This window comes from Amblyomma mixtum, chromosome 3 (assembly GCF_055824585.1).
Source record: "Amblyomma mixtum isolate Tamu chromosome 3, ASM5582458v1, whole genome shotgun sequence".
NCBI classification, from domain to species: domain Eukaryota; kingdom Metazoa; phylum Arthropoda; class Arachnida; order Ixodida; family Ixodidae; genus Amblyomma; species Amblyomma mixtum.
The window spans coordinates 225,078,542-225,091,001 of NC_143014.1; the positions used below are offsets into that span (position 1 = coordinate 225,078,542).

General features: G+C 47.1%; 1 protein-coding gene across 1 annotated transcript in view; it reads right to left on the bottom strand.

Moving 5' to 3' along the window:
* Nucleotides 1-12,460, bottom strand: part of LOC149353843 (uncharacterized) — a 615,886-nt gene that overhangs the window by 268,509 nt on the left and 334,917 nt on the right. Inside the window, exon 5 of the mRNA XM_089575872.1 lies at nucleotides 4,176-4,229. Within this exon, the coding sequence (XP_089431998.1) occupies nucleotides 4,176-4,229 (54 nt within the window). The remainder of the gene's footprint in view (nucleotides 1-4,175; nucleotides 4,230-12,460) is intronic.

A 12,460-nucleotide genomic window follows, 5' to 3' on the forward strand; every position in this document is an offset into this window, starting at 1 on the left:
CAAATTGACAAACTTTGAACCTATTCGCGCACTCCTTGACGCGTATTCGCCGTGAAGAGAACTTTGCTCTGGCCACCTGCAAAACGTTGTACTTGTTCACTGACTTCTTCACTTGTTTCGGACTTCTTCAGTTTTCCGCATCCCCTCGTTATGCATACGATTCATTGAGCGCATTTTTGTTTCTATTTTCTACACCCTTCTCTTTCCGCCTTTCTCTTCCAAAATTCATATCGCTCCTCGACGCAGAGTTGCATGTTCTATTCCACCTAAATTATCTGCCTTTCATTAAAGAGCTCTTCTCTCTCTCTCTCTCAGGTCGTGGATAATAAAACCAACACGTTTCCTGGAGATCTGTAACACAACACCAATAATTTTAACTAGTATTCACCTGGCTCGCAACATCATAGTCGACAACTTCAAAGACGAAACTGTTGACCGCACTCTCGACCTTTTTTGCAATCTTCCGTCTCAAGAATCTCCTCACCTGAAGCCTGCTCACCACTCCCCGGTTACACGATGGTCACTTTCGCTCAGTGTGTGCAATAGACATACGCAAATTTTCCACAAAACTCTCTTTTCCAGAAACAAAACCTTCATAGCAGCTCGAACTTCTGCAACTAAAATACCGCAGCTTTTCCTCAACACGGTTCTTTGGATGATATGGAACAGTGTCAAAACTATGATTATGGAAAGAGGCCATTTGTAACGGGAGTCGTCGATTTTTTTTTTAACTACACAGAAAGAACGCTCAGATTCCGGCACCTTGGTCGGGGAGAAAAAATTTTCAGCACCTCCTCGCACGTTGGCAACCTCCCCTCCCGTACGATTTCAGATAAGATGATGCAGTGGATGGCTGGTCGGCATTAAGCATTTGTCCAGTATTTTATACGTCATTGCTCGATGTCTGGGGGAAGGGATGAGCAATCATTTTGGTCTAGAAAAAGAATTAAAAGCATAAAAAGTATTGATCACGAAGAGGTGCACACCCGCGCCTACGTGCACCGCTGCTTTTTGCCAAATTTGGCCGCAAATAACTCAACTCCTCCAGAGGACGCAACTAGTCGAAAAAGCCAAAACTTGTCCAGCCACAGCGTCAAGTTTAATCACGTTTTCGAAATTATAAAAACTGATGTGGCTATACTAACGACAGGCTACAAAATCTGGCTTCATCGTGCGAAAATACGTGCGCTTTCGAAAGCATGCAGGCAAAGCATCCCCTCCAGTGCACGTAACCAGTCGAAAAAGCCATATTTTGTCGAGCCACAGCGCCAAGGGTAATAGCGATTTCGAAATTCTAAAAACTGATGAGGCTATTACTAACGACAGGCTACAAATCTCGTATTGCAACTAGGCGCCTAACTCTACTAATTAAAAAACAATTATTAAGAATTAATTATCCAACTTACTGATTATGACAATCCCCTGTTTTCTGGTGTCCGCCAACACTAGTAATACTATGCCGCAAAACCCATATCGTTTACTCCAAAGAGCCTATTTTTGAAAGTGTCCGCTGAAACACCCGGTATTAAACACCCTCGACCGTTGACCACCCAGAGAAGCTTGGTCGTTTCCGCGGGTGCAGAGAAGCACATAAGAGGTTTCCGCTATTTATTTAAAGCACCCGCCGCGGTGGATCAGTGGTAATGACTCTCGGCCGCTGACGCGAAAGACGCGAGTTCGATATCCCGGCGGCGGCGGTCGAATTTCGATGCAGGCGAAATTCTTGAGGTCCATATACTGTGCGATGTCAGTGCATGTTAAGGAATGCCAGGTGGTCGAAATTTCCGGAGCACTTCACTACGGCGTCCCTCATAGCCTCAGTCGCTTTGGGACGTTAAACCCCCATAAACCAAACCAAACCATTGTTTAAACCGTCCAAAACACTCACGTAGAATACAATCACGCCCAGTTTTCGACTTTTCCTTGTGCTTCATTTGCCTGTAAATATTAGTCTTCCGTTACTCACGCTTCTTTTTGTTCATCTACACCTTCAGCAAATTCTGCGCGTTCTCTAATTTCTGCTTCCGCAAATCTGCACCAGAACGCTGACCTGCAAAGGAAAATATGTATAATTCATCTGCTGTGAATAATAAGGCAAAATAGTTTTATTACAGCAACTAAGACATTCCTATAGTCTCACTTGTCCAACACGCTAACCTTTCTTTAATTCTTTAATTTCTGGGGGGGGGGGGGGGGGAGGGGGGGAACGAGGAAAAAATACACTGAGAGATTCAAGGGCCAAAAGAACAGCTTGACTGGACCGAATAGCCCTGACGTCAAGTGAGGGCATGTAAGGAATGCTGCACAGAATTTTTGGGTTCGGTTACTGCCTCCTGCGAAGTTGAAAAAAGAATGTGCAAAATCATAAGCACGTATACAGTCGTCCGCACGTTTGTCTAGCTGCTCTGTAAATCGCAGATTGCTACTGCAAAGGCAAGTTGTATTTTAAGCGGAATTCCCTTCTGGGCAAGCATGCATTGCCTTCAGAACCTAATACCTGCTTCAAAATCTCGATTCCTTTCTGCGACAGGGCGGTGTTCGAGCGCTCTCAACAGCCCTGCTGCCGACTTAAAATAAGTAGTTAAGGTACAAAATATGTCAGAAGCATGGAGGAATGGTCCGAACATACGGCTGCCCATCTCGTGGCGTTCTTGATTTGAGTCAAGCGCCATATTCCTCGTCGCCTTTAAGCACAAAGAAAAGCACGAAAGTGTGAAAGGTGCAGCTGATATCAACAAGGGGGCTCCATTTGTAGCACCTTCACCTTTGATGTCAGTGACCTTCGTGAATGGTGGGCTTCAAAAAATAACTTGTCTGTCCACATTTGACGTCACCGGGGCCGAAAGGGCCAATATAAAGTTAACGCGATGCCCAACAGCCGGGCGAAGCAGCAAATAGGTAATGTATAGTGATTACAGTGAGCGAATGACTATCTTGTGAAAGCACCGGCGGCATGTTGCCTCGCTGGCCGAGCTTCCCTTGGCTAGCGTTCCGAGAACGCGATGACCCGGATAGCCCCGACAAGGAAGCGTGCATCAAAGACCGCACCAGAATCCGCACGTATGACACAGAACGCGCTTCACTCCAACTGTACTTTCCGCGAGCTCTAACCCAGAGCCAAATGTCGCTGCGACGATGTCTATGCGGAAAAGGAGGCGCACTCTGACGTGAAACGCAGCGTAGTTCCGCACCAGTCCGCATCAGGGCAGCGAAGCGGCGCTGCCGTCAGCAGACCGGCATGGAGCGGTGCGCGTCGTCTGCTACAGTGGCTGCGTGCGCCGCGCGCACCCGATGCAGTTATGCCCGTCAGCTGACTGGCGAGCTATGCTCAACGTTATCTCTTCACAATGAAACCTTCCCTGGAACCAAGTAACTGAGATAATATTTCAGTGAGACTACGTCAAAAAACCTTTATACAGTATATTTATGGCGTAAGTGCCCTGACATCCTGTACCGAAAATATCTAAACAATAGATCTGCTACAATAATAGTTCTGGCAACAACAGAAACAACAACAAAATATTTCATAGATAAATTCAGCTAAAGCAAAGCTGGAACCATCGCGGCGCGGTCACAGAAGTAAAGCAGGCAGAACCGCTCATTTATACATGCCGACAATCTGCTTGTATACAGGTCGGGCGCGGTCGTCAAAAGTGCACTTCATTGTTGGGCAAATCGGTCGTACATTATTAAGCAAGGGACTGCACAACACAAACATGGACATGAAGAGCAGAAGGACAAGCGACGAGATATTTCTTAAGGTTTTTAGATTCGTCGACAGAGCCTGTGCGTGGGCTTTTTTCAGTTCCAGAGAGAGAGCGATTAATTCAGAAACAAAAGATAAAGAACCCACGTAGTTAACTGTTCATTTCCGAGTTCTGTAACGAACCGCACAGGAGGAAGTGGTGTTGCTTCCGCTCGAGCTAGGGAAGTCGCGCCTACTTTTTTTTTAGGCTCAGAAGTATACCTCACCTAGCCGAGGTAGTGGAAATGTGCACTTCGATGTGCTATAGAGAAATATTCACACGCTCATCTCATTCCTACACACGACAAGCGCCACTTTAGGGTGCCTCGATGGGCCACCCTACACCACTTTGCTACGCAGCGCCCATGTGGAGACAGAGGCAACCAAGATTCTGGGGAACCATCCGTAACCGAGAAATATGGCACCGTACCTTTCCAGGGGCTCCTAGGAGGGGGTTAGACTTGGACAGGGCTTCCGGCCGCTGCTGAAAAGAGAGAAAAGCAAGTGTCGCAGTTAATAAGGCGCTTCAAGCGGCCCGGAGCAGCCTACCACTGCTGTAGCCGAACGCGACTGAGCGACAGCACAGCCAGGTTCCTGCATAATCACTACAATTACCCACTCATTTTACACGAATCATTCCACGGTAGCAGAAAATGCGGCTTTGAGTTACCTGGCTTCTTCTGCTTAATTATTTCTCCAACCTGTTTTTTTTTTCTGTCGTCTTTTCCACGCTCTGGCCTTTTCCTGTTCGTGATTTGTACTCTCTTGTTATTTGCTGTCATCAACCCCGCCGCGGTGGCTCAGTGGCACCGGCTGCTGTGATCTGGCGTGCCACCTCCTTCCCTCAACACGCGCAGCCCTTTCCTCACGCTGTATTTGGAGCTCGCTGCACGACGTGAAATTCTTATTTAGTAAGCATATGTGCATGTTTATTTTGTTAACTAGGAAAGAACAAGGGCGTCGTTTTTTTTTTGTTAGAAAAGAGTACATTGCTGGAAACCTTAGCTATAGTCTAACTAGGGGAACAATTCTCAGTTCTGCTGCCACGGTGGCTCAGTGGTTATGGTGCTCGGCTGCTGGTCCGAAAGACACGGGTTCAATCGCGGCCGCGGCGGCCGGATTTCGATGAAGGAGAAATTCTAAAGGCCCGTGTGCTGTGCGATGTCAGTGCACGTTAAAGATTCCCAGGTGGTCGAAATTTCCGGAGCCCTTCACTGCGGCGTACCTCATAGCCTGAGTTGCTTCGGGACGTTAAACCCCAATAATCCAAGCCTATTTGCTGTCATCCGTCATACTATAGTGCCTAGAATACTGGCTAGTGTGGCAAGGGCGGGCTTGGCGCGGGTCCCGAAGTTGATGATTTCCGGCGGCGCCCGCCTGGTGCGCGGTTGTTAGGGTGGGTGCATCTGCGTTCAATACGCGCGCGCGGAGCAGCGCGAAGCGAACTATTCTTCCTGTATTTCGAGCGTTCTTAAAAAAAATTTCCGTTATATAAGAACTATGCGAGCTCGCTGACAGTGCGCACATTTTGCAGTATCAGATATAGATCGATTTGTTGTCGTATTTTTGCAGTTTGCCTTCGCCCGCAAAAAACTCGATACTGACCATGCAACCGATTCTTTTTTATTTACTAAGCTCTCGAGAGCAAAATTATTTCAGAATTCCAAAGCCCCTTACCACATAGCCTTCATTCGACCACACTTGAAGTGGAAATAAAGATTCACACTAAGGTTAAGCAATAAACTGCACACTGAAGGAACGTGCGAGATGTTCGTTGCACTGGAAATTGAAACGCTGTAATCGAGAACTTTATGGCAGTGAAATTTAAAGCGCCACACCTTTAAATCATTGCAGATATTTTTTCAAGCATTTTCGTCCAGGCAGAACCATAATGCTCTGCTTCCGAAGGTGCTCCTAGGGCTTTGGGCTCCGCATTCTCATTAGCAAACATTCAACAATCCACGCATCATCACAAGGCATGCCTCTCAGACTTTCGTCTTGCGGCCAGGAAACAAGCTCTCACAGCTAACTGCTGCTTCTTCAGGAGTGACTGCATTTTTGCATCGAGTACTTCTTCGCTCAGTGCATTGTTTTGCTCCTTCATATGAGCCACATGCTACTGAGCATTGGCCACGCTTTTCTTTGTCTTTCTCAAAGCACGAGAAAAATTGTTTCAATTTTTTTGTCACAGCAAGGATCTTCCGTTTTTTTCTTCTGCACATGTTGTTCTGCGAAAGCTTCCGTATATGTATATATATATATATATATATATATATATATATATATATATATATATATATATATATATATATATATATATAAGGAAACATTTTCATTGAACTCGTCGTTTTGGTCGGAGGACCGATCTTTTTCAAAAAGGATTTTTATTAGCTGGTGTATCCCTTTTATAGGGGTTGGACATAGAACATGTGAGCGAGAAACGGATTTAGTACAGACATAAGTAAATAGAAGCAAAAAAATACAAGTAAAAATAAAGAAACAAACATAGATAGGAAAGGGGGGGAGTGGGACCCGCACGAAAAGATGGAGAGTGCTCAGAACATGTAAGGAGTGGGGAAATACAATATCCAGATGCGACCTCTGCTTTGTTAAGCACCGCATGTTTGCTTGTTGACAGGCGTGTCTGGCTGAGCTGAGATGGTCGACAGGGTGCGGGGCCGTGCAGCTACCTTCGCGGAAGGATGCGGGAACTTGTCTCTCCTCTTGTAAGTTTTTTACTTCTATCTACTTATGTCGGCGCTTTCTATCCGTTCCTTCACCACCTGTTCTGTGTCCAACCCCTAAAAAAGGGATACACCAGCGAGGAAAAACCCGTATTGAAAAAGATCGGTCCTTCGATTGAAACGTCGAATCAAACAAAAAATCTTTCCTTTAATGAAGCGTATTCTTTGCTTATACTCTTTTAAGCAGTCAAGCACTTCATGCTCTCCCAACACACACACACACACACACACACACACACGCACACGCACACGCACACGCACACACACACACACACACACACACACACACACACACACACACATTGTGGACGATTTTGGATCGATCCCAATTCGATGGTGAGATATACGATTTCCTTTCCTCAAAAACCCATTTCCCAAGTAAAGCGGGCGTTCCAAATGGAGTAAACGTAACACATATAGACAACTGATGTTCAACGAGTCACAGACTTCAGGATGCATATTTTTGTCACGAGAAATAATTAGTGCAAACAGTTACGAAATTGCAGTTGGATCTAATGCGTAGCGCTAAAAGCCTCGCGCCCGCGCATCGCGGCACCCCCCGCGGCGTTCAAATCCAGAGCGCAGGCTGTCAGGTCACGTGGGGCATAGAAGCTTCCATTCCACTCCCTCTCCAAATCCTTCAAAAAGAAACCAGCTTGGAGCAATTTGTCTGGATTGAGCAGAGGACGGCGAGCAGGTCGGCCAACACTGGAAGGTGTTTTCTTCACTGCCATGGAGGAAAAAAATTCAGGGGGCACTTTGACTGTCTAAAGTGCGTAGAGGCGAAAGCGTTTTCCGCACCACTTTCAGTGCTTCTGTGGCACTGGTGGCGTCACATGTAATTGTGTACTAATTACTAAGTGATGACAAATCACTAATTAATGGTTAATTACTGATTAATGCCTGAATACTAATTAACTGCTAATTAAGCTTAAGCTTCGCCTTTAGGAGTGGAACGCGACAGCGTGTTGTAGCGCTGCCAGGGAGTCCACGGAACGCCACCACCCGTTCGGCGCGATGCCTTGCCGTTTCAACGCAACGGTTTTTGAGGAAAGGAAATGGCGCAGTAAATCTCTGTCATCTCGGTGGATACCTGAACCGCACCGTAGAGGAACGGAGGAAGTGGGAGTGAAAGAAGACAGACGAAGATGGCCCGTAATGAAGAAAATGAAAATTGTATTTGAGGAAAGAAAATTACGCAGTAACTGTCTCACATATCTCGGTGGACACCCGTCAAAATTCAGGGGTGGGGGGGGGGGGGGGGGGGTGCACTTTTTTGACCTAAAGTGTGGTCACTGATGTGTTAAGCTTCGCCTCTAAGAGTGGAACGCGAGAGCGTCTTGCAACGCTGCCAGGGAGTCCATAGAATGTCATCGCCCATTCGGTTCTACGCCTCGCTCGTCGGTAAATTGGTTCTTGAGGAAAGGAAATGTATTTCTCTCTCATATCTTGGTGGACACCTAAACCTCGCCGGAAGGGAAGGGAGGAGGATGGCAGTGAGCGAAGACACCGTATTCACTAGACGTGCCTTTGTTCATTCCAAACCATCGAGCTGGCATGGCGGAGTGGATAGCATGCTCGTCTCGCACTCCGAAGACCGGGGTTCGATTCCCGAGCTCGACCAATTTCTTACTAGGTTTTATTTATTTGTATGGCCTGACTAGAGAAGTTAATTAGGCAAATTGGGCAATTAAGCAATTAACTAAGCTCAGTCCCACTTACTTGGAGCATCACTATATCGTCCCTTCAATTGGTTGCATGGTTACTAGCAAAGTACAATTAGCCCCGTTTGAAATTGGCGCACTGTGACGTCACGACCGTTTCGACCAACTGAAAAGCGTGCCATTCTCTGTCGACAACTGCTGCTTACAACGATGAGAAATTAAAGGCTTTCGCCTTAAAAAGGATGATGAACACGGTAGGTATATAGTATTCTAGTTCACTATAACGGTGGGGAATTTGCCAGGGTAGGGTGTCCCCTAGCCAGGGTGCATCGTCACTTTGCATCGCTCGAAGCTGCCTGCAGAACAGCCAGGAGGAGGCTTGAAGCTGCGCGCCTTTGAAAATGGTTGTCTGCAGTTAACGTGCGAGATGGGCGGCCAGAGGTTCCAATGCATGATCGACAAGCGGCTCGCTGTCCATGCACGTCACGAGACTCCCACTGGCCATGGCTTGGGCTCTGCGCGAAGACATCGAAAACTCGTCGCTGCAAGAAGCCCTGGAGAAGCTTGCCAAGCGACTCAAGGCGTACGTACTGCTCCAGCAGCAGGTTCGAGAATACGGAGCGGAAACACAGCCTGCACTTGCGGCCCTCGTCGCTGCAAGAAGCCCTGGAGAAGCTTGCCAAGCGACTCGAGGCGTACGTAATGCTCCAGCAGCAGGTTCGAGAATACGGAGCGGAAACACAGCCTGCACTTGCGGCCCTCGTCGCTGCAAGAAGCCCTGGAGAAGCTTGCCAAGCGACTCGAGGCGTACGTACTGCTCCAGCAGAGGTTCGAGAATACGGAGCAGCCCTGGAGAAGCTTGCCAAGCGACTCGAGGCGTACGTACTGCTCCAGCAGCAGGTTCGAGAATACGGAGCAGCCCTGGAGAAGCTTGCCAAGCGACTCGAGGCGTACGTACTGCTCCGGCAGCAGGTTCGAGAATACGGAGGCGGAAACACAGCCTGCACTTGCGGCCCTCGTCGCTGCAAGAAGCCCTGGAGAAGCTTGCCAAGCGACTCGAGGCATACGTACTGCTCCAGCAGAGGTTCGAGAATACGGAGCAGCCCTGGAGAAGCTTGCCAAGCGACTCGAGGCGTACGTACTGCTCCAGCAGAGGTTCGAGAATACGGAGCAGCCCTGGAGAAGCTTGCCAAGCGACTCGAGGCGTACGCACTGCTCCAGCAGCAGGTTCGAGAATACGGAGCAGCCCTGGAGAAGCTTGCCAAGCGACTCGAGGCGTACGTACTGCTCCAGCAGCAGGTTCCAGAATACGGAGGCGGAAACACAGCCTGCACTTCCAGGGCCGCAAGCTTCAGACCGCGGGAAGCTACAGTTTCATCAGAGCCGACCTGACGCTAAACTTCGGAGACTACGGCGGCGTACTTAGACTGGACATGTGGTACGGCGGTGCTCCCCAGCGCGCCGACGTCAAGTGCCGGGGCCCGTTTGAATTCATTACTCTGGTCTCCGACAAGGCAGACGACACACAAGAGTTGTTTCAAAGCCTGCATCTGGACGAAGCCTCCGACGTGGTTTACACGACAGACTGAATGGACTGGACAGCTGCATCGTGATTTGCCGGGCGTTCTGTTCATTCCCGTTTTCGGCGATCGAGCCAAATCTGTCATACTGCCTTGTGAATGAGCTAGTAGGGTGTGGTAAGCCGAAAATACAGTATTTGTAGCACAAAAACATTATTGCACATATGGTGTTGTTTTGGTGTCTTACCCAAGCCAATTCATGCGTTGCAGTGAAAATTTACTTTGTTCATAACGCCATCAGTAACACTTTCATGTGCGAGTGGTGGATGCATTCATACAGGCATGCATGCCTTATGCACAGTGCTCTTATAGATGGCTTCCAGCTGTGTCACGGTGACTACCAAGATGGAGACTCAGGGCACAACAAAAATTGTTTTTTCCACTCACTTACAACCAACAGCTTTGACTTGCTTTGTGGAAGTTGTGTGTGGTTCTCCATGATGGCATCCTTGACCATGGTTTTCCCCAGAAATTGCAATTAGGGGGGTGACTAAGGAGAGGAAAAGTGGTAGTTAGTTTTAATTCTTTATTTGTGGTGATGTGTCACATAGGACTAGCAAAGGTAATGACTCCAACACCCATAACAAACTGCGAAAAATTACTTCACTTTACATAACGATTAATAGGCAAAATTAAAGAATGAGGGCTACATAAAGTGTGAAGTGGGGAACAACGAGAAGTGAAGATAGATATGCTGTGAATGTGAAATACTCCTTCAATCACTGCAAAACGTTCCACTCTTTATATTCCTCCTGCGTTCATCATACAGCAAGCCGACTACTGGAAAGACTTCCGTCCGGTTTACTGTCTCTGGCTTTTTCGAAAATGCACACACAAAGATTGCCAGGTTCTGGCGGGGTGAACAAGTGGCGACCAAAGGTTGTCAAGACTTGGGTCATGCACTTGCTTACTGGCACGTCAGGTTACTCTTCTTCTCATCTGTGAATAAGTTTCTCTGCTGACAGTCATGCCTCTTTGAGCACTGCTTCCACAGAAACCTACATAATTTCCTCCATGGTTCCCTCAATCACAGGTCAAAGATCCACTGCTGTCTTTGCAGTTACCTATATAGCATTGTTCAGAGATGACAATGGCCTCGGGAAACGATCCATAAGTGTAGTAACAGCAATCCTTTTTATCAACCTGTCTGTAACAGTAGTCCACCAGCTTCACCGCTCATGTCAGCGCCCTCTTGGTATAGATGCTTTCTGAGGCAAGAACCTCTACTTTCAAGATCACAGCCAATGATCACTCGTGAGAGAGCCACCCAGGTTTGCCTGGAGGGACCTGTTTCAGCTTGAACTCGACAGCATCTTAGATTTTTTCGTGCACACTAAGGTGTACAGGAGTCTTACTGAAGAAAGAGTAGAGTGACGAGAGTAGATTAAATATTCTTTTGATTTCCTTCAAAGACTCCACACAGCCAGGCTGAAGTAAGTGACCTCTGCAGTGAGTGTAACAGAGATTAAGGTTGCATTTCTGCTTAAGTAAAGCCTGTTCCCTGTTGTCGTATTCGCGTGGCTGTGCAAGTCATGCTTTCCTCCTCCCCAAGCCAGCTATAGACGATGTGTCCCTTTGCGTACATGCCCTTCTTCTGGCGCTATTAAAAACAATTATCCGTCGTGTGAAAAAAAAAATTGTAATGAAATAAGGGGGTGCCTTCAAAAGCAAGGGGTTGTGTATAAGCACTGCACGGGCTTGAGCTGACCCAAAAGCCCGGGCTTGGCCCGTGGACCTGGGTATAGCAATTTTTTTGCAGGACCCGGAAACTGATGCTCCTGGGCTGGCCTTGGGCCTGCCAGCACTTTAACTGAAGTGCATGCTTTTTATATTCTCATGTGGTTAACAAACGGCTGGTCAATTTCCAGAGTGCAACTTGTTAATCTTCTCTAATAGGTTGTGTGATACGGTACGCATGCAAAAAAATGAAAACAATGCAGAAAACAAATTCAGAGAAAGCAGCACACATACTGTTTTTAAGCTTATTTGCTCTCATTGCAAACCTCTCAGTTTCTGAGGAATTGAAAGTATTATCGACATAGCACTTTTGCTTGCCACAATCTTAGCTTTGTGGCGTGTTACGCATGATAGTTTAAACATAAATACGACATCCGCACACAAAATGAAGAAACATTTTGTTTTAATCATTCGAATATGCCTGGGACCAACAGGAACTGTGAGGAAGTCTTCGCTGTTTTGGTGCTAAACTTTCACATGTGAATGCATCGAACTTACCTCTTTCCCAGGGCATGGCTTAGCTCTCTAATGTTCCACACTCGATATTAACAACTGCCATGTTTCCTGATAATCGTATTATCTCTTCTCTCATGCTGGTACTCTCCTTCGTTTCTCGGAGCGTAGAAGACGCTGTGCATGCAGGCAAATCAGGGCCTTGGAGGGGCATATAGTAAATGCTTAGTTTATAGCACACATGCAGTATAGTACTCATAGTTTCTCTCCTTTCGTTGTATGTTTTCATACTAAGCACTTTCATAATGCACGGCAGAATATTTATGAAGCGCCTCTCTTCTGTTGGTCAAGTCCTGCCTTGTTTTCAATTCTTAGTGCTCTTTAGTGCTACAAAGGCTTTCTAAACTAACTGTTCAAGATACGAATTAGCACTCTTCTAGTTTCAGCGCAGGTACAGATGTTGACATCTTCATTCATGTTCCTGCATTTTGCTGTTGGTAGATGGTAAGAGTGAAGCAACAGTGGCAGAATGAGGCT